The 21,115-nt window shown below is 50.1% G+C and overlaps 1 protein-coding gene and 1 pseudogene across 3 annotated transcripts in view; both read right to left on the reverse strand.

The window, feature by feature from the left end:
• LOC116966848 (GTPase HRas-like) overlaps window positions 1–21,115 on the reverse strand; it is a 41,653-nt gene that overhangs the window by 19,423 nt on the left and 1,115 nt on the right. For all 3 annotated transcript variants that reach the window (XR_004410075.1, XM_033013188.1, XM_033013189.1), the window contains exons 2-4: window positions 19,684–19,760; window positions 3,807–3,935; window positions 484–662 (exon numbers count right to left, since the gene is read on the reverse strand). Coding sequence is in view for 2 of the 3 variants with exons in the window: in XM_033013188.1 (XP_032869079.1) it covers window positions 484–662; window positions 3,807–3,917 (290 nt within the window). In the remaining variant the exon portion in view is untranslated. The remainder of the gene's footprint in view (window positions 1–483; window positions 663–3,806; window positions 3,936–19,683; window positions 19,761–21,115) is intronic.
• On the reverse strand, window positions 5,488–20,993 carry LOC116966821 (annotated as a pseudogene).

Here is a 21,115-nt window from a genome sequence, read left to right on the forward strand (position 1 = left end):
TGGGGAGGGTCCAGAGGATGTTTATGAGAATGATGCTGGGGATGATCAGATTAACATACGAGGAGCATTTGATGTCGCTGGACCTGTACTCGTTGGAGTTTAGGACGAGAGAGGAACTTACCTTACACTGAAAAGCCTGGACTGAGTGGATGTGGAGATGTTGTTTCCACTAGTGGGAGAGTCTATGGCAAGAGGACGTAGACTCAGAATAAAGGAAGCACCTTTAGGAAGGAAATGAGGAAGAATTTCATTTGCCAAAGATTGGTGGATGTGTGGAATTCATTGCCACGGACAGTTTGGGAGATTGGCATTTTTAATTGGGCAGGAGAATAGGGTTAGAAGGAAAGATAGTTCAGCCATGGTGGAATGGCAGAGTAGACTTGATGGGCCGAATGGCCTAATTCTGCTTCTGTGTCTTATGGTTGAGAATGTAAACATGTTCAGAACCTTCAGGCAAACATCCTCATTTGTGCAGATACAAACCTGTACAGGTGGACATCCTCGAAGGACTTGATGTTGTTGATTGCAAAGACGCAGAGGAAGCCTTCCCCAGTGCGCATGTACTGGTCTCTCATCGCACTGTACTCCTCCTGACCTGCTGTGTCCAGAATATCCAGCAAACACGTCTCCCCATCAATCACCACCTGCTTCCTGTACGAATCCTACACAACGGAAGAGAAGAAGTCCGTGATCAAATCAGGATTACATTCTCACCTTCTTTTGCCTCATGGTCATTTAGTTCCCTCATGCAAATACAACTTTAACCTGATCAGTGCCACCCCAGAGTATACTCGGGTCATGACCAATAGTGAAAAAACTTGGCACTGAAACAGTTAATGAAAATTACTGCCAGGATGGCATGGTTGCATGGTGGCGCAGCGGTAGAGCTGCTGCCTTACAGCGCCAGAGACCCAGGTTCGATCCTGACTACAGGTGCCAACTGTACGGAGTTTGTACGTTTTCCCCGTGACCACATGGGTTTTCTCCAAGTGCTCCAGTTTCCCCCCACATTCCAAAGAAGTGCAGGTTTGTAAGTTAATTGGCTTTGGTAAAATTGTAAATTATCCCTAGTGTGTAGGATAGTGCTAGTGTACGGGGTGATCGCTGGTCGGACCATACTCGGAGGGCCGAAGGGCCCGTTTCCATGCTGTATCTCTAAAGTCTAAAAAATAAAGTCTAAAGAAATGGATCGTTGCAGGTGTGAGAAGTGGTCCGAATGCCACTGAGCATGTGCCGATTTCACAAACTTTCCTCCTGGTTTACCAACCCCAGGAAAAACAGAGGGAGTATTGTGGAACAGGACGATGCTTGGTGTGCTGGTCCTACCACCCTTGGAGCTGGCACTGCAGGTAGATAATGTCATTGGGAAAGCATGTGGGATATGGCCTTCACTCGTTAGGGCACTAATTCCAAGAGCTGAGAGGTTATGCTCCAACTTTATAAAACGTTGGCCAGATCTGTCGCAATACTGCAGGCCACTGTGGTCATCACTATGCAGGGAGGATGTGGTGGCTCTAGAGAGGGTGCAGAGGAGATTCACCAGCATGTGCCTGGGACAGAGAGCTTCAGTTAATAGGAAAGACTGGAGCAGCTGGGTCTGTTTTACCTGGCATAGAGGGGACAGGACTGCAGTGTATAAAATTATGAGGGCAATATAGATTGGGTGGTCTGCAGGAATCCTTACCCCCACAGCAACGGTGAAGAAAACTAGCGCCTGGGGTAAAAGATTCAGATCCAAGGGGGACCCAGCTTCACCCAGAGAGGGGCGAGTACCAAGGACACAGCACTGGAGAGAGTGGTGGAAGCAGTCACTGACAACTGGACCAGCACCTGAATCACCCAGGTGGACAGGACAAGGTTACAGCCAAAGTGCTGGGAGATTGGATTAACCTGGATGGGTGCCTATGTGTCAGACAGGAAGCAATGGGCCAAATGGCCTGCTTGCAAGTACGTGACTATCTGTGAGAAAGCAGTTACAAAGTCAAACAGTGAGGGCCAGTGCCACAGAGCCTGCGTACAGGACCAAGCATTCCTCACCACCACCTTACAGGATCCCATCTCATCCTGATCCCAGCAAGGATCCCCTGGTCATGGAGTGCGCAGCAAGCACTTACCAGACACAGTTATGGGATGACAGCACTGCTTCACAAGTTCCAGGAGCAGAATGAGGCCATTCTGTCCATCAAGTCTACTCCGCCATTCAATCATGGCTGATCTATCTTTCCCCCTCAACCCCATTCTCCTGCCTTCGCCCAATAACCCCTCTAGATTTAAGATCGGGGGAGAGGGGGTTATTTACGTTCACTGGAACGCAGGGAAACAAAAGATCTCAGAAGCCTATCGAATTGCAGCAGGTCAAGGTATACCAGGTGAAGGGAAGCTCCCCAAGGCTGAGGCTACGGGGTAAACCTGCAGAACAAAGGCAAGGAGAGTCAAATATCACAGAAACAAGCCCTTCAGCCCAACTCATCCATGTTGACCAAGATGCCCATCCACACGAGTCCCATTTGCCTGCATTTGTGCCAGTCCAACCAAGCCCAACCATAGATTACTTGTTCACATTAGTTCTGTTACCTCATTTCCTCATCCACTCCCTACACACTAGGGGCAATTAACCTACAAACATCAACATCTTTGGGATGTGGGAGGAAACCCATACGGTCACAGGGAGAACATGCAAACCCCACACCGACAGCACCAAAGGTCAGGATCGAACCTGGGTCTCTGGTGCTACGAGGCAGCAGCTCTACCCCCTGCGCCTCCCGCTACTGCCTCGACCACTTCCCACACTGAATCTGTGGACCGTCCATTATACAGAAGGAAGTGGAGGAGGAGGTGGATATGTGATGCTGTGGAGTTTAGGGCTTGGGTAGGAGATGTAGATGTGTAGGCAGAATCGTGTCGAATGCAGTGTGGCCTCATCACTCATCACCTGCACCTCCTTTCCCAATTGCATTTTATCTTTTAGATTCCAGTTTCCAAAGCAGCATCTTATTTTGTTGAAGATAGACACAAAATGCTGGAGTAACCTTGTGGGCAGCAGGGTGGCGCAGCGGTAGAGTTGCTGCCTCACAGCGCCAGGGACCCGGGTACGCTCCTGACTACGGGGCTGTCAGTACAGAGTTTGTACGTTCTCCCTGTGACCTGCGTGCGTTTTCTCCGGGAAGCTCCGGTTTTCTCCCACAGTGTGCGTGTGTGGGGATCGCTGATCAGCTTGGACTCAGTGGGATGAAGGGCCTGTTTCCACGCTGTATCTCTAAACTAAACATAGAAAATAGGTGCAGGAGTAGGCCATTCAGCCCTTCGAGCCTGCACCACCATTCAATATGATCATGGCTGATCATCCAACTCAGTATCCTGTACCTGCCTTCTCTCCATACCCCCTGATCCCCTTAGCCACAAGGGCGACATCCAACTTAAATATAGCCAATGAACTGGCCTCAACTACCTTCTGTGGCAGAGAATTCCAGAGATTCACCACTCTGTGTGAACATTTCTTTTCTCATCTCGGTCCTAAAAGACTTCCCCTTTATCCTTAAACTGTGACCCCTAGTTCTGTACTTCCCCAACATCGGGAACAATCTTCCTGCATCTAGCCTGTCCAACCCCTTAAGAATTTTGTAAGTTTCTATAAGATCCCCCCTCAATCTTCTAAAACGGACCCTGAAGGGTCTCGACCCGAAATGTCACCTATTCCTTCTCTCCAGAGATGCTGCCTGTCCCACTGAGTAACTCCAGCATTTTGTGTCTACCTTCGGTGTAAACCAGCACCTGCACGTTATTCTCCTGGTCTGGCTGGGACTTACCTCGATGGTAGGGTCGTACTCATCCACAAAGTGGTTCTGGATGAGTTGGATGGTGAGGGCACTCTTGCCCACGCCACCAGCGCCCACCACCACCAGCTTGTACTCGGTCATCCTTCACTGCCGCACACCCTGGAACAACAGGCAGCAACAGCATTAGTAAAGCACCACAAACACACACCTCCACATTCACGGACAGCTTCTCCCCTGCTGTTTTCAGGCAACTGAATCATCTTACCACAACCAGAGAGCAGTGCTGAACTACTGTCTACCTCATTGGTGACCCTCGCAGTATCCTTGCAGAGAAGAGCAAGGTGACGTGCCTCAATGACTATCGACCAGTGGCACTAACGTCTGTGGTGATGAAGAGCGTTGGGAGGTTGATCATGGCCCAAATCAACTCATACCTCGACAAAGACCCACTGCAGTTCACTTACCGCCACAACAAATCAACGGTGGATGCGATCCCGCTGGCTCTCCACTCCGCTCTGGATCACTTGGACAACAAAAACTCATATGACAGGCTGTTATTCATTGATTACAGCTCTGAATTTAATACCATCGTCCCCTCCAAGCTGGTTACCAAACTCGCAGAACTGGGTCTCTGCGCATCCCTCTGCAATTGGATTCTCGACTTCCTCATTCACAGACCAGTCTGTTCGTATTGGTAGAAATGTGTCATCCTCGATAACATTCTGCACTGGAGCACCTCAAGGCTGCATGCTCAGCCCCCTGCTGTACTCACTATACTCATGACTGTGTAGCCGGACACAGTGCGAACTCCATCATCGAGTTCGCCAATGACAACACTGTTGTGGGACGAGTCAGAGTATAGAAGAGAGATCGACCGACTGACCAAATGGTGCCAGCACAATAACCTGGGTCCAAACACCAGCAAAACCAAGGAACTGACTGTGGACTTCGGAAGGGGTAGGATGGGGACCCACAGTCCCGTTTATATCAACGGGTCAATGGTGGAAAGGGTCAAGAGCTTCAAATTCCTGGGCGTGCATATTTCCGAAGATCTCTCCTGGTCCCAGAACACTGATGCAATTATAAAGAAAGCACATCAGCGTCTCTACTTCCTGAGAAGATTACGGAGAGTCGGTATGTCAAGGAGGACTCTCTCAAACTTCTACAGGTGCACAGTAGAGAGCATGCTGACCGGTTGCATCGTGGCTTGGTTCGGCAACCTGAGCGTCCAGGAGCAGAAAAGGCAGCAAAAAGTAGTAACCACTGCCCAGTCCATTATCAGCTCCGACCTCCCTACCATCGAGGGGATTTATCGCAGTCGCTGCCTCAAAAAGGCTGGCAGCATCATCAAGGACCCACACCATCCTGGCCACACACTCATCTCCTCGCTACCTTCAGGTAGAAGGTACAGGAGCCTGAAGACTGCAACACCCAGGTTCAGGAACAACTGCTTCCCCACAGCCATCAGACTATTAAACACAACTTCAAACAAACTCTGAACTATAACAGCACCTTATCTGCTTACTGATGTGTGTGTGTGTGTGTGTGTGTGTGTGTGTGTGTGTGTGTGTGTGTGTGTGTGTGTGTGTGTGTGTGTGTGTGTGTGTGTGTGTATATATATATTCTATGGTATACGGACACACTGATCTGATGTGTATTCATGACTACAATATCCCGTTGTGCTGCAGCAAAGCAAGAATTGCATTGCTCTATCTGGGACACATGACAATAAACTCTCTTGACTTGACTCCCTTATCATGTAAATGGCTTGATTGTAATCATGTATTGTCTTTCTGCTGACTGGTTAGCACAAAAAGCTTTTTACTGTACACGTGACAATAAACTAAACCGAATAAACCCTCACCAACCTTCACCTAAAACCTTAATCTACACTTGCCTTTAGGTCTCATGTTCAACAGGCCATTAATATGAGAGCCCGTGCAACACACACTGGTGCTCACAGCCATCAGGCAGGAGAAACAGACCCAACTAATCTGATAAAATTGGAGAACAGTACAGCACAGGATCAGGCCCTTCGGCCCACATTTGCTGTGCTGCAGATGACATCGTTAAACAAATCCTTCTGCCTGCACGTGATCCAGATCCCTCCATTCCCTGCATATACACATGGCTATCTCAAAGTCTCTTAAATGGCCAGGTCATAGAGTGAAACAGTCTGGAAATAGACCTTTCGGCCCAATTTCCACACACTAGCTAACATATCCCAGCCACACGAGTCCCACCTGCCTGCGTTTGGTCCATATCCCTCCAAACCTGTGCAGTCCATGTACTTGTCTAACTGTTTCCTAAACGTTGGGATAGCCCCTGCCTCAACTGCCTCCTCTAGCAGCTTGTTCCATACACCCACCACCCCTTGTGTGAAAATGTTACATCACTAGCCGCGACCATTGACTCTGCTGACCCCCACCCCTCCCCCGGCCACCAGCAGGCCCAGGGCCATCAACTCACCTCGGAAGAGGTACTGGAAGAGAGAAGGTGGGAGACAGTGAGAAAGGGAGGGAGGCATGGAATGCCAACGTCCCCGGGTGTTGTACCTCTTGTGAACAGGTTCACCCACTTAGAAGCTGTCGGGACAGAAGACGTGTTTACACTGAGCGGCGGACTGGCTTGCGATGCGAATAGGGCTGTTGAGCCAGAACCAAAAAGGCCTAAGGCAGGCAACGCCATTGTAGTGGGAGACTCCATTGTGAGAGGTACGGACAGGGGTTTCTGCGGCAACAGACGGGATGCGAGGATGGTGTGCTGCCTTCCTGGTGCCAGGATCCAGGATGTCACGGACAGAGTGTAGAAAATCCTCAAGGGCGAAGGTGAACATCCGGAAGTGGTAGTGCATGTCGGCACAAACGATGTCGGAAAGAAGGGGATGAATATTCTGCAGCGTGACTTTAGAGAGCTCGGAAAAATGCTGAAAAGCAGGACCTCCAGGGTTGTTATCTCCGGTTTGCTTCCAGTTCCTCGTGCTGGCGAGAGCAGGAACAGGGAGATACGGGACCTGAACGTGTGGCTGAGGAACTGGTGCACGGGGCAGGGATTTAGATTCTTAGATCACTGGGATCTGTTTTGGGGTAAGGGGGAACTGTACAAAAGGGACGGATTGCATCTTAACAGGTGTGGGACCAGCATTCTGGCAGGCAGGTTTGCCACTGCTACACGGGTGGTTTTAAACTGAATAAGGGGGGTGGGGTGTCGAATGGGATAGTGGAGGATGGAGTTAAAGGGAAAGGGTTTCTTAAATGTGTGAGCGTAGAGACAGAGGGGTGTAAAATGAGGGTAGAAGCAATAGGTAGCAAGGTGAAAAGTAAAAGTGGCAGGCAGACAAAACCAGGGCAAAAATCAAACAGGGCCACTTTTCAACATAATTGTATAAGGGGTAAGAGTGTTGTAAAAACAAGCCTGAAGGCTTTGTGTCTCAATGCAAGGAGCATTCGTAATAAGGTGGATGAGTTGAATGTGCAGATAGCTATTAATGACTATGATATAGTTGGGATCACGGAGACATGGCTCCAGGGTGACCAAGGCTGGGAGCTGAACATCCAGGGATATTCAATATTCAGGAGGGATAGAGAGAAAGGAAAAGGAGGTGGGGTAGCGTTGCTGATTAGAGAGGAGGTTAACGCAATGGAAAGGAAGGACATTAGTTTGGAGGATGTGGAATCGGTATGGGTAGAGCTGCGAAACACTAAGGGGCAGAAAACAGTGGTGGGTGTTGTGTACAGGCCACCTAACAGTAGTAGTGAAGTTGGAGATGGTACCAAACAGGAAATTAGAAATGCGTGCGACAAAGGCAAAACCGTTATAATGGGTGACTTCAATCTACATATAGATTGGGTGAATCAAATTGGCAGGGGTGCTGAGGAAGAGGATTTCTTGGAATGTATGCGGGATAGTTATCTAAATCAACATGTAGAGGAACCAACGAGAGAGCAGGCTATTCTAGATTGGGTATTGAGTAATGAGGAAGGGTTAGTTAGCAGTCTTGTTGTACGTGCCCCCTTGGGCAAGAGTGACCATAATATAGTTGAGTTCTTCATTAGGATGGAGAGTGACATTGTTAATTCAGAAACAATGGTTCTGAACTTAAAGAAAGGTAACTTTGAGGGTATGAGACGTGAATTGGCCAAGATTGACTGGCAATTAATTCTAAAAGGGTTGACGGTGGATATGCAATGGAAGACATCTAAAGACTGCATGGATGAACTACAAAAATTGTTCATCCCAGTTTGGCAAAAGAATAAATCAGGGAAGGTAGTGCATCCGTGGATAACAAGGGAAATCAGGGATAGTATCAAAGCGAAGGATGATGCGTACAAATTAGCCAGAAAAAGCAGCATACCGGAGGACTGGGAGAAATTCAGAGACCAGCAGAGGAGGACAAAGGGCTTAATTAGGAAAGGAAAAATAGATTATGAAAGAAAACTGGCTGGGAACATAAAAACTGACTGCAAAAGTTTTTATAGATATGTGAAAAGAAAGAGATTAGTTAAAACAAATGTAGGTCCCTTGCAGTCAGAAACAGGTGAGTTGATCATGGGGAACAAGGATATGGCGGACCAATTGAATAACTACTTTGGTTCCGTCTTCACTAAGGAAGACATAAATAATCTGCCGGAAATAGCAGGGGACCGCGGGTCAAATGAGTTGGAGGAATTGAGTGAAATCCAGGTTAGCCGGGAAGTGGTGTTGGGTAAATTGAATGGATTAAAGGCCGATAAATCCCCAGGGCCAGATAGGCTGCATCCCAGAGTACTTAAGGAAGTAGCTCCAGAAATAGTGGATGCATTAGTAATAATCTTTCAAAACTCTTTAGATTCTGGAGTAGTTCCTGAGGATTGGCGGGTAGCAAACGTAACCCCACTTTTTAAGAAGGGAGGGAGAGAGAAGACGGGGAATTACAGACCAGTTAGTCTAACATCGGTAGTGGGGAAACTGCTAGAGTCAGTTATTAAAGATGGGATAGCAGCACATTTGGAAAGTGGTGAAATCATTGGACAAAGTCAGCATGGATTTACCAAAGGTAAATCATGTCTGACGAATCTTATAGAATTTTTCGAGGATGTAACTAGTAGCGTGGATAGGGGAGAACCAGTGGATGTGGTGTATCTGGACTTCCAGAAGGCTTTCGACAAGGTCCCACATAAGAGATTAGTATACAAACTTAAAGCACACGGCATTGGGGGTTCAGTATTGATGTGGATAGAGAACTGGCTGGCAAACAGGAAGCAAAGAGTAGGCGTAAACGGGTCCTTTTCACAATGGCAGGCAGTGACTAGTGGGGTACCGCAAGGCTCAGTGCTGGGACCCCAGCTATTTACAATATATATTAATGATCTGGTTGAGGGAATTGAAGGCAATATCTCCAAGTTTGCGGATGACACTAAGCTGGGGGGCAGTGTTAGCTGTGAGGAGGATGCTAGGAGACTGCAAGGTGACTTGGATAGGCTGGGTGAGTGGGCAAATGTTTGGCAGATGCAGTATAATGTGGATAAATGTGAGGTTATCCATTTTGGTGGCAAAAACAGGAAAGCAGACTATTATCTAAATGGTGGCCGACTAGGAAAAGGGGAGATGCAGCGAGACCTAGGGTGTCATGGTACACCAGTCATTGAAAGTGGGCATGCAGGTGCAGCAGGCAGTGAAGAAAGCGAATGGTATGTTAGCTTTCATAGCAAAAGGATTTGAGTATAGGAGCAGGGAGGTTCTACTGCAGTTGTACAGGGTCTTGGTGAGACCACACCTGGAGTATTGCGTACAGTTTTGGTCTCCAAATCTGAGGAAGGACATTATTGCCATAGAGGGAGTGCAGAGAAGGTTCACCAGACTGATTCCTGGGATGTCAGGACTGTTTTATGAAGAAAGACTGGATAGACTTGGTTTATACTCTCTAGAATTTAGGAGATTGAGAGGGGATCTTATAGAAATTTATAAAATTCTTAAGGGGTTGGACAGGCTAGATGCAGGAAGATTGCTCCCGATGTTGGGGAAGTCCAGGACAAGGGGTCACAGCTTAAAGATTAGGGGGAAATCCTTTAAAACCGAGATGAGAAGACTTTTTTCACACAGAGAGTGGTGAATCTCTGGAACTCTCTGCCACAGAGGGTAGTCGAGGCCAGTTCATTGGCTATATTTAAGAGGGAGTTAGATGTGGCCCTTGTGGCTAAGGGGATCAGAGGGTATGGAGAGAAGGCAGGTACGGGCTACTGAGTTGGATGATCAGCCATGATCATATTGAATGGCGGTGCAGGCTCGAAGGGCCGAATGGCCTACTCCTGCACCTAATTTCTATGTTTCTATGACTCCAGGCCCAGTTCCAGATTGAGTGTGAAGCAGGATCTCACCTGAAATGTCCCCAATCCATGTTTTCCAAAGCTGCTGCCTGACCTGCTGAGTTACTCCAGCGCCTCATGCCTTTTTTCGTAAACCAGCATCTACAGTTCCTCGTCTCCTCTCTCTTAAATGGCATTATTGTATCAGCTTCCACCACCACCCAACAACACATTCCAGCACCCACCACACTGTACATCTGTACACTGCCCTGCACATCTCCACTCACCCAGCTGGCAGTGGTAGTTGCTGCCTTAGACCAGAGTCTAGTTTAAAGATACAGCACTGAAACAGGCCCTTCGGCCCAGAGTCTGCGCCGACCAGCGATCCACGCACACCAGCACTATCCTACACACACTAGGGACAATTTACATTAATACCAAGCCAATTAACCCACAAACGTTCACGTCGCTGGAGTGTGGGAGGAAACAGGAGCACCCGGAGAAAACCCACGCAGGTCACAGTGAGAACGTACATACTCCATACAGACTGCACCCGTAGTCAGGATCGAACCCAGGCCTCTGGCACTGTGAGGCAGCAACTCTACCGCTGTGCCACTGTGCTGCAAAGTTGTTCCAGCAGTTTATTTTACACATCGAATCTTGTTTGTGACTACTAACGAGTGAGCAGATCTCTGACATACAGCAACAGGCCCTTCAGCCCAACCCCTCCATGCCAACCAAGGCATCTGCCCAAAAGGCATTCCCATTTGTTTGCATGTCTCCTATATCCTGCTAAACCTATCCCTTCCATGGATGTGTCTAACGTCATAAATATTGCAATCATATCCCCTTCTATCACTTCCCCTGGCAGCTCGATGCATTCCACCACCCTCTGTGAAAAATCTGCCTGCCTTTTTGTGGAAGGCAGAAACGGAACTGGGGCAGTGAAGGATCGGAGTTTATCTCCTTCGCACATTACATGCCAGCTTGCTTTTGACCACAAAGATGTACATAAGATAAACACAAAGTGCTGCAGTACCTCAGGCATCATCTCTGGAGAATGGGTAACGTTTGGGGTCGAGACTCTTCTTCAGACATATATGTGCATGTATGTATGTATATCTTTGTGATCAAAAGCAAGCTGTGAAATTCTGAGTTTTCAGAACCAAGGAGAACCGACCAGTAATGTTAAATATCCGCTGAACTTCACAGCTGTGTATCTCTGGCTTATTAAAAGTTGGCTGGCTTCTTAAAAGTGTCTCCTTCTCCCCTCCAGGCACATGCAGTCAGGGTAGGCATTGCAAAACCCGACTATAATAATAAAATGGTCATTATTAAATATAAATAGTAAAGGCACGGGAGAATAATGCCTACATAAGAGATCAATCTCAGATCCAGATTCCAGTGACTGATCTACCCCCACCCCACCCCCCCCACCCCCCGTGAAAATTGCACTACGGCTACTGTATATACATATATATATTTACTGCTCCATTATTCTGTGTTCCCACTTCTGCGTGAGATACTAACTGCATTTTGTTGTCTCTGTACTTGTACACTGCACAATGACAATAAAGTTTGAATCAGAATCTGATATCTGCCATGGAAAAGTAACTAAGCTCAGACAGCATGTTTGGCTCACAGGCACAGAGCTCACATCAAATGCCACTAATAGACAAGTACAAGCCCACGACTCTCTTTAATCATCTATCGTCAGTGTTGTGCTCACTGCTGTCGTAGATCCCAGTAACGTCTTGAAGACAACGACCTAATGTCCCAGCATGAGGCAAGGTGCAAGCCTGTACATGTACACCCCCCCCCCCCCATCTGCCCACACATGGCCAGCTTCCCTACACTCCCTGTCTGTCCATGTCCATCTCAATGCTGTCCTATCTGCTTTCACCACTTCGCCTGGTGTCACTTTCCAGCATGCAAAAGAAAACACCTGGCAAATTTCATTTATACAACCCCTCCCCCCCCCTCACCCTATGCTCTCTGGCATTTCCATCCTGATCTCTAAAGATTATTTTTTTACCAGTATATTTAAGTGCAAACCTTGCATATTACCTATTCCAATAAAATAACTATTTTTATCTGCATGCGACCTTAATAATAATAATAATAATGGATGGGATTTATATAGCGCCTTTCTAATACTCAAGGCGCTTTACATCGCATTATTCATTCACTCCTCAGTCACACTCGGTGGTGGTGAGCTACTTCTGTAGCCACAGCTGCCCTGGGGCAGACTGACGGAAGCGTGGCTGCCAATCTGCGCCTACGGCCCCTCCGACCACCACCAATCACTCACACACATTAAACTATACGGCTGCACAGCACCGCAACCCTGCTACAGGTACACACGCGTCATTAATGCGACATAATTAATGCAGCCGCATGGGCAGGTCACCCGTGCATGGTGAGGTGGCGTGTGGTGAACGCATTCTTGCCCAGCGGTAACCGGTAACGCCGTAACGGCACGGACATTACACACAAACACACTCACACACACTCACTCACACTCACATACACTCACTCACACACACATACACATTCACTCACACACACACTCACTCACACACACACACACACACTCTCACACTCACTCACACACTCACTCACACACACTCTCACACACTCTCACACACACACTCTCACACACACACTCACTCACACACTCACTCACACACTCTCACTCACACACTCTCACTCACACTCACACACACACTCACACACACACTCTCACACTCACACACACACACACACACTCACACACTATCTCACAGAATCACACACACAGACACAGACACAGGGTGACGCTGGGTGACGTTGGCCTGGGCTCAGGGTGCCGTCAGCTGCAGCACCCGCTGCACCATCTCGCCGATGCCGTCGTACACGTGGTGAATCTTCGTCTCACACATGAAGGCCGCAGTCGTCACGATCTTGTTCTCAGCATCAACGTGGGCTTGGTGTACGTCGGTGATGCGGTGCCGGGCCCCCATGGCCGTGATGGCAGCGGCTGTGCCAGCGTACGGCCAGCACCCCCCCCCCCCTCGTCGCCCACCATCACCTCCACCTTCCCCAGCACCCGGGCAGCCAGCACTGGAGCGATGCAGCACAGCCCAATGGGTTTCTGCGCCTTGTGGAACTCGGTGAGGACTCGCTGCACCTCCGGTATCACCAGGCAGTCCTGGCCTTGTGTGGCAAAGGTGGAGCTGCTCTCCGCTGTTGGCTCCCCCTTCACGTGGTCAATGACGTGCATCTGCGAGACATCAGGTGCGTAGACCTGGTAGTCCGCTCCCCGCCGACTCAGGTGCACCAGGATCGCCGATGCCTCGTGGATTTCGGTGCCATCGTAGACCCCACAGCCCGACAGCACCACCGCCACCCGGGCAGCGGGCGGCCCACGGAGAGGAGGCGCCGGAGCCGCAGCGACGCGGAGACAGAGACGGAGAGCGGCCTCAACAACATGGCGGCGGCAGCTGAGCTTAACATTACTACCAGGGACGGGAGTGGAGGGGGGGGGGGGGGGGGGGGAAGAGAAAAGGGGAGGCAGGAGCAAGAAAAGCAGACAAGGATGAGAGTTTTAGATAGAGACTAGACGCAGAGTCTCCACGGTCCCCAATACCGTAACCCCACTGTGAGTTAGGACGCAGTGAAATGTTCCCAGGTTGGTGCAGTGTGTGAGTTGGAGGGGATGTGGCAGAGGGTGGTGTTGTACCTCGTCTGTGACCCTACTGCCCCGGTTGGGTCGTGCTTGCAAGCTCTGAATGGGCTGCTGGGGTAACCTGGGCTAATGGGGCAGTGACCAGGGTAATCCAACAGCTGCCATGCTAGTGAAGCTGCCAGTGGATCCAGGCGACTGCAGGGTTCCACAACACTGGGACAGGACGGCTTTGGAGAGTCAGGAGGAGGCGTTTGGTCACATGTCCGTTCTCAGGTAGGTGGTGATTATGAGGTTTGGCCAGTTTGTGGTCAGCGGTGAGCTGCCCGAGACACTGATTAGTTTAGTGTAGAGATATAGCACGGAAACAGGCCCTTCGGCCCATTGAGCCCGCACTGACCAGCGATCCCCAAACACCAACACACTAGGGACAATGTACATTTTTGCCAAGCCAATTAACCCTCAAACCTGCACGTCTTTGGAGTGTGGGAAGAAACCGTAGATCATGGAGAAAGCCCATGCGGTCATAAGGAGAACATACAAACTCTGCATAGACAGCATCCGTAGTCAGGATCGAACCCGGGTCTCTGGCGCTGTGAGGCAGCAACTCTACCACTGCGCCACCCTGCTGCCCTTGGAGGATTTTGGCCACGATAATCAGATACAGTGACTGCATCTCAGGAGCGTTAGACACAGTGTGGCCCAGTGCAGTTCTGCACACAGGCTGAGTGAAGCCTGGCGGGGAGGATGTGCTGGACAAGCATGCGGCGGGCAAGGATGCATGCTGTCGCAGGGGTTACTTGCTGCTGCAACATTCTCCACTGAAAGTAAACAACTGCAGCTGCTAGAAAACGGAAATAACATCTAGAAATGCAGGAAACACCCAGCTGTTCAGGCAGCATCTGTGGGAAGAGAAACTGCAAGGTTTTGAGTCTGGTGTTTGACCTGAAGCTTGGATAGTTGCTCTCCCACAGATGTGGCAAGAATACCCCCCCCCCCCCCACTTGCTGTGTGCAGTTGTGGATCAGATCACTTAGAATCACAGTGGAACCACGTGGAAACAGGCCCTTCAGCCCAACTTGCCCACACCAGCCAACGTGTCCCAGCGACACTGGTCCCACCTGCCTGTGTTTCGTCCATATCCCTCCAAACCTGGGATTTCCATGTACCAAACCCCTCCTTCCTATCTGACTTCACTGAACTCCTCACACTTGCCTCATCCCTCTCCCCACGTCTGCTGCTACTTGGTGACTTAAATATTCACATGGACTCCCCCACCTGCAAGCTCGCATCTGAATTCGCCTTTTTACTTGACAACTTCTCTCTCACTCAGCACGTCACCTTTCCCACCCATGACAAAGGTCACATCCTTGACCTGGTCTGCTCCACAAATCAACCGGTACTCGACCTCCATCCTTGCCTCTTCCCCCTCTCTGATCATAAGCTTATACGGTTCACCATCCCTTCTCCAACACCTCGCCCCCGCTTCCTCCGAGAAATCACCTTCCGTAATCTAAAATCCATTGATCCCCACCATCTCTCTGACCTGCTCTCCACCACTCTCCCCCTGGACTCAACCCATATCTCACCTGATGATCTCACAAACCATCTCAACTCCACCTTGTCTACCTCCCTTAACACTATGGCCCCCCTCAAAACAAGAACCGTAACTTTCAACACATCTTCACCCTGGTACACACCTGCACTTCGTAAACTGAAACTGACAGGTCGCCGACTTGAACGACTCACAAAGAAATCATCTCTCACAGTCCACCTTGAAGCTTACAAACTCCACCTCACTGACTACAAAGATGCCCTCATTGCTGCAAAATCTGCCTACCTCTCCTCCATATTCACCGATCCCTGCCTAAACCACAGAACCCTCTTCTCCACAGTGGGCAACCTCCTCAAGCCTCGAGCCAACACTCGCCCTACCTCTACTCCGGTTCTCTGCAACTCATTCCTCCACTTTTTCGCTGATAAAATCAGCACCATCTATCAATCTTTATCCCCTGTACCCGACTCCCCAGCATCTACTCCACCACCTACCAAGGCCCCTCCTTTCAACATCTCCACTGACCTCCTTACCCCTCCTCCACACTGCTTCCTCTCCCAGTTTGACCTGGTCACCCCTACTGAAATCTCAAAACTCATCAGCTCTTCCAAACCCACTACCTGCTCCCTCGACCCTCTCCCCACTCCCCTGCTGAAGTCCTGCCTCCCCATTCTCTGCCCCTACCTCACTAATCTCTTCAACTCCTCATTGTCCCAAGGAATTGTCCCCTCTGCTTTCAAAACTGCTGCTGTCACACCAATCTTAAAGAAACCTGGTCTTGATCCCTCCTCTCTCATTAACTACCGCCCAATCTCAAACCTCCCCTTTCTTTCAAAAACCCTGGAGCGTATCGTTGCGTCGCAACTTAATTCCCACCTCCTTGCGTATAACCTACTTGAACCCCTCCAATCTGGCTTTCGCCCCCTCCATAGCACAGAAACTGCTCTCCTCAAAGTCCTCAACGACCTCCTCACCTCTGCTGACACTGGTTCCCTCAACATCCTCATCCACCTCGACCTGAGCGCAGCCTTCGATACAGTGAACCATAACATCCTGCTCACCAGACTCAAAGACCTCGGCATTGAAGGCTCTGCACTCAGCTGGCTCCGTTCCTACCTTTCCAACAGATCCCACTTCATCTCTCTCCACAACCACACCTCTGCTACAGCCACAGTCACTCAAGGCATTCCCCAAGGCTCCGTACTCGGCCCCCTCCTCTTCATCATCTACATCCTCCCCCTTGGTCAGATACTCCGCCACTTCAACCTGGACTTCCACTGTTACGCTGATGACACCCAGATCTACCTCGGCACCAAATCCCCCCACAATCCCCCCCCCTCTCCCATATCAACTCCTGTTTGTCAGCTATAAAAACATGGATGCAACATAATTTCCTCAAACTCAACAGCGATAAGACAGAATTGCTCCTCATAGGCTCCAAAGCCACTCTCAGCAAAATCAATAACCCCACTCTCACCATCGACGGCACCACTGTCTCCCCATCTCCCCAGGCCCGCAACCTTGGCGTGATCTTTGATTGCACCCTCTCCCTTGAGCCTCACATCCGCCATGTCATTAAAACCTCCTTCTTTCATCTCCGCAACATCGCCAAACTCAGACCCTCTCTCACACCTCCCGCTGCTGAAAGACTCATCCATGCCTTCATCTCCTCCCGACTGGACTACTGCAACTCACTTCTCCTTGGCATCAGCTCCACCTACATCAACCGACTCCAACTGGTCCAGAACGCAGCCGCCCGACTCATTACACACAACAAATCCTGGCATCACATCACTCCAGTCCTTCACTGGCTTCCCATCTCCCACTGGATCAACTACAAAATCCTGATCCTCACCTACAAAGCCCTCCACCATCTGGCCCCCCCATATCTCACTGACCCCCTCTCCCCCTACCAACCCCCACAATCCACATCAGCCGGTCTCCTCTCCATCCACAAGTCCAACCTCCGCAGTTTTGGGGACAGAGCCTTCTCCAGGGCAGCTCCCAGGCTCTGGAACTCCCTCCCCCAACTGATCCGCAATTCTGTGTCCCTCACCATCTTCCAGTCCCGCCTCAAGACCCATCTCTTCACCTCTGCCTATCCTTAGCCCCACGTCCCCCTCCCTTTTCATCTGTGCATTAATTGCCTCATATTGTGTTTTGTATTGAATTCTGTCTTTACTTTGTGTACTAGTCATGTCTCTACTATTTATTTCATTCCCCTTACATGTTTTTCCTCTACCTGCTAAATTTTTGTAAGGTGTCCTTGAGACTCTTGAAAGGCGCCCATAAATAAAATTTATTATTATTATTATTACCTGTTTTAAGGGCATGTCCCACTATATGAGTTTACCCAAGAGCTCTCCCAAGTAAAAAATAAATAAATCAAACATATGGTAAGTACGTAGGGGGTGAGTCGGAGCTTGGGACGTTTCTTAGCAGCTCGTAACGCTAACGGCAGGTACTCGGGAAACGTGGTAAGCTCATGAGATTTTTTCAACATGTTAAAAAAATGTCCACGAGAGCCCGAGTACCTACGAGCGGCTATTATTGTAATTCTCCGAGTACGAATCAGGGGAAACTCGGGAGAACTTGTACAGTGGGACAGGCCCTTAACTGATTCTTAAACATTGGGAAAGTCCGTGCTTCGCTTACCTCCTCTGACAGCTTGTTCCATACACCTACTACCCTTACCCCTCCGAATCCTATTCAATCTTTTCTCCTTCACCTTAAACCTATGTCCTCGATTCCCCTACCCAGGGCAAGGGACTGTGCATCTACCCGATCTATTCCTCTCATGATTTTATACACCTCTACAAGACCACCCCTCATCCTCCTGCACTCCATGGAATAGCATCCCAGCCTGCTCAACCTCTCCCTGTAGCTCACACCCTCCTACCCCTGGCAACATCCTTGTAAATCTTCCCTGTACCCTTGGGCTGCAGATGGGACTGACCATGGTATGGTCATCAGTAGTAGCCCACACCATCTGTGCTGAACATGATGCCAAGACCAACTCTTATCTGTCTGTACGTGATCCATATCCCTCCATTCCCTGCACGTCCATTTCTATCAAAAACATCTTAACCCCACTATAGTATTTTCCTCACCCACCACCCTCGGCATCCCCTCGGTTTAGGTAAATAAAAACATGCCCTGCACATCTCCTGTAAACAATGCCCGTTCACCTTTAGGCTACTTAGTCATACATTGGGGAAACAGGCCTAGCTTGCTCACACAGCCCAACATGTCCCATCTACACTAGTCCCACCTGTGTGCATTTGACCCATATCCTTCTAAAGCTGTCCTATCCATGTATCTGTCTAATTGCTTCTTAAACGTTGAGCTAGGCCCTGCTTCAACTACCTCCTCGGACAGCTCATTCCATACCCCCACCACCCCTTGGGTGAAAAAGATAGCCCTCAGATTCCTATTAAATCTTTTCCCTTTCACCTTAAACCTATGTCCTCTGGTCCTCGATTCCCCTACTCTGGACAAGACTCCATGCATCTACCCGATCTATTCCTCTCATAATTGTATACACCTCTATATGATCACCTCATCCTCCTGCACTCCAAGGAATAGAGTCCTAGCTTGCTCAACCTCGGCCTATATCTCAGGCCCTCGAGTTCTGACAACATCCGCGTAAATCTTCTCTGCACCCATTCCAGTTGAATCTTCTGTTATAACCTTATATATTCGGTATAAAGCAGCGTCTGCAGTTCTTTTCCACACAATGAAGAAATGGAGAGCGATGACAGAGCATAAACTGGGAGCTCCGTCTGGTCCCCAAGAAACTGTCTAGTCTGCCCAGGAGGTAGTCTTCAATAGGAAGCCTGGCTTCATTTCACCATCCTTGTCTTCGGACCAACCCAGTCCTCAGCCATGCATCCGTGCCAAGCATTCCCGATCGCACTTTGGCTTGATCACAGATGTCACCAGGTACCTCCCTGACCAAGGACAAGCTGGTCCTGGTACCACCATAAATCCACTAAATGGCAGCACGGTGGCACAGCAGTAGAGCTGCGGCCTTACAGCGTTTGCAACGCCTGAGACAGGGGTTCGATGCCAACTACGGGAGATGTCTGTGTGGAGTTTGTATGTTCTCCCCGTGACCGCGTGAGTTTTCTCCGAGACCTTCCTCCCACACTCCAATGATGTACAGGTTTGTAGGTTAATTGGCTTGGCACAAGTGTAAATCCTCAGGCCTCAGTGTGTGTAGATGGTGTTAGTGTGCAGGGATCGCTGGTCGGTGCAGACTCAGTGGGCCGAAGGGTCTGTTTCTGCGCTGTCTCACTAAATTTTTACAGGCATCGCAAAACCCAGCCCGACCCACCAACTAACCCAAACTCTCAGAACCAATTGCTGAATGTAGTTGCCACACACCAAGCACTGAAACCTCACCTTACACAGGCACAATCCCACCGCTGAACCAATCCCACCACGGTGTTCAACAAAACCCTCCACGGGTCAGGCAGCATCTACAGAGACAAATACATTAAATGTTACAAAGCAACAACTTCTCAGCACATGGGAAAAAGGGTGTAAATGAGTCCAAGGCTGGGGGGCCTGTTGCTGGGTGGGTGTAGGAGGTGGACAGTGTGGTGGGAGATGTGGGGCGAGAAAGGACAGACACAGGGCAGGAGTAGAAATAATACATTCCGAGACTGTGGCGCGACTCACGTCGCAGCGGCCTCTGCAGTCCGTCTGTCTTTTTGTTATTTTTTGTCCCGTTTTAATGTAGTTTTTATTTTTTTGATGGTGTATGTGTGTGTGTGTGTGGGGGGGGGCGGAAACCTTTAAAATCTTTCCCCTGCACGGAGAACCCGACCTTTCCCTGTCGGGTCTCCGTTGTCGTTGGGGCTGCAAAGTGGAGCGGCCTCCAGCAGGAACGTCACGGAGCTGCGGAGCTACTCACCATCATAGAGCTGGCCGAGTCCGGAGCGGGAGGAGCGGTGGTGGCGCGCTGCTGCGACCCGACCCTCGGAGATTCGGAGGCTTACCGCAGGTCTGGGGGACGGTGATATCGGGAGCCCCCGGGTCCCTGCTGGGAGACCGCTTTTCGGGGCTTCCGCAACGGCGACTTCTCCCGCCCGAGTAGCGGGGTCGAGGATGACCTGGAGCGGGGCCTTACATCATCGCCCGGCGTGGCTTCAACGGCTGCGGGACTTTGCCAGCGCCCGCCCGGGGCTCCAACAACAAGACCCGGAGCGCAGCCTTGCATCACCCGGCGCGGCGTTAATGGCCGTGGGACAATTGTCATCGCCCGCCGGGGGCTCTGACTTTGACTCTGACATCGGGAGGGGAATGGGGAGTGCAGGGGAGAGATAAGTTTTTTTTTGCCTTCCATCACAGCGAGGAGGAGATGCGCTGTGATGGATGTCTGTGTAAATTGTGTTGTGTCTTGGGTCTTTTTTTTTCTTGTGTGTATGACTGCAGAAACAACATTTCACTTGAGCCTCTATGAGCTTCAAGTGACAAATAAATTGTATTGTGTAATGTGGGTCCACTCTCAGTCTGAAGGGTCTCGACCCGAAACGTCACCCCTTCCTTCTCTCCAGAAATGCCGAAGGGCTGTTGAGTGTTTACCCCTCTGACCGTCCCCGAACACCCGGCTCTGCCCTGGACTCCGGCCCCCTCCTGTCGCCAATCCCCATGCTGGAAGTTGCTGCTCGGCCCAGCTCCCTCTCCCCCTCGGGCCCTCTTTCCACCATTGCTCCCCACACTCCCTACCCCGGGGCCGCTCCCCACCCGCCCCCTACCCCGGGGCCGCTCCCCACCCGCCCCCTACCCCGGGGCCGCTCCCCACACCCCCTACCCCGGGGCCGCTCCCCAC

The sequence above is a fragment of the Amblyraja radiata genome, chromosome 38, assembly GCF_010909765.2.
Source record: "Amblyraja radiata isolate CabotCenter1 chromosome 38, sAmbRad1.1.pri, whole genome shotgun sequence".
Classification (NCBI taxonomy): Eukaryota; Metazoa; Chordata; class Chondrichthyes; order Rajiformes; family Rajidae; genus Amblyraja; species Amblyraja radiata.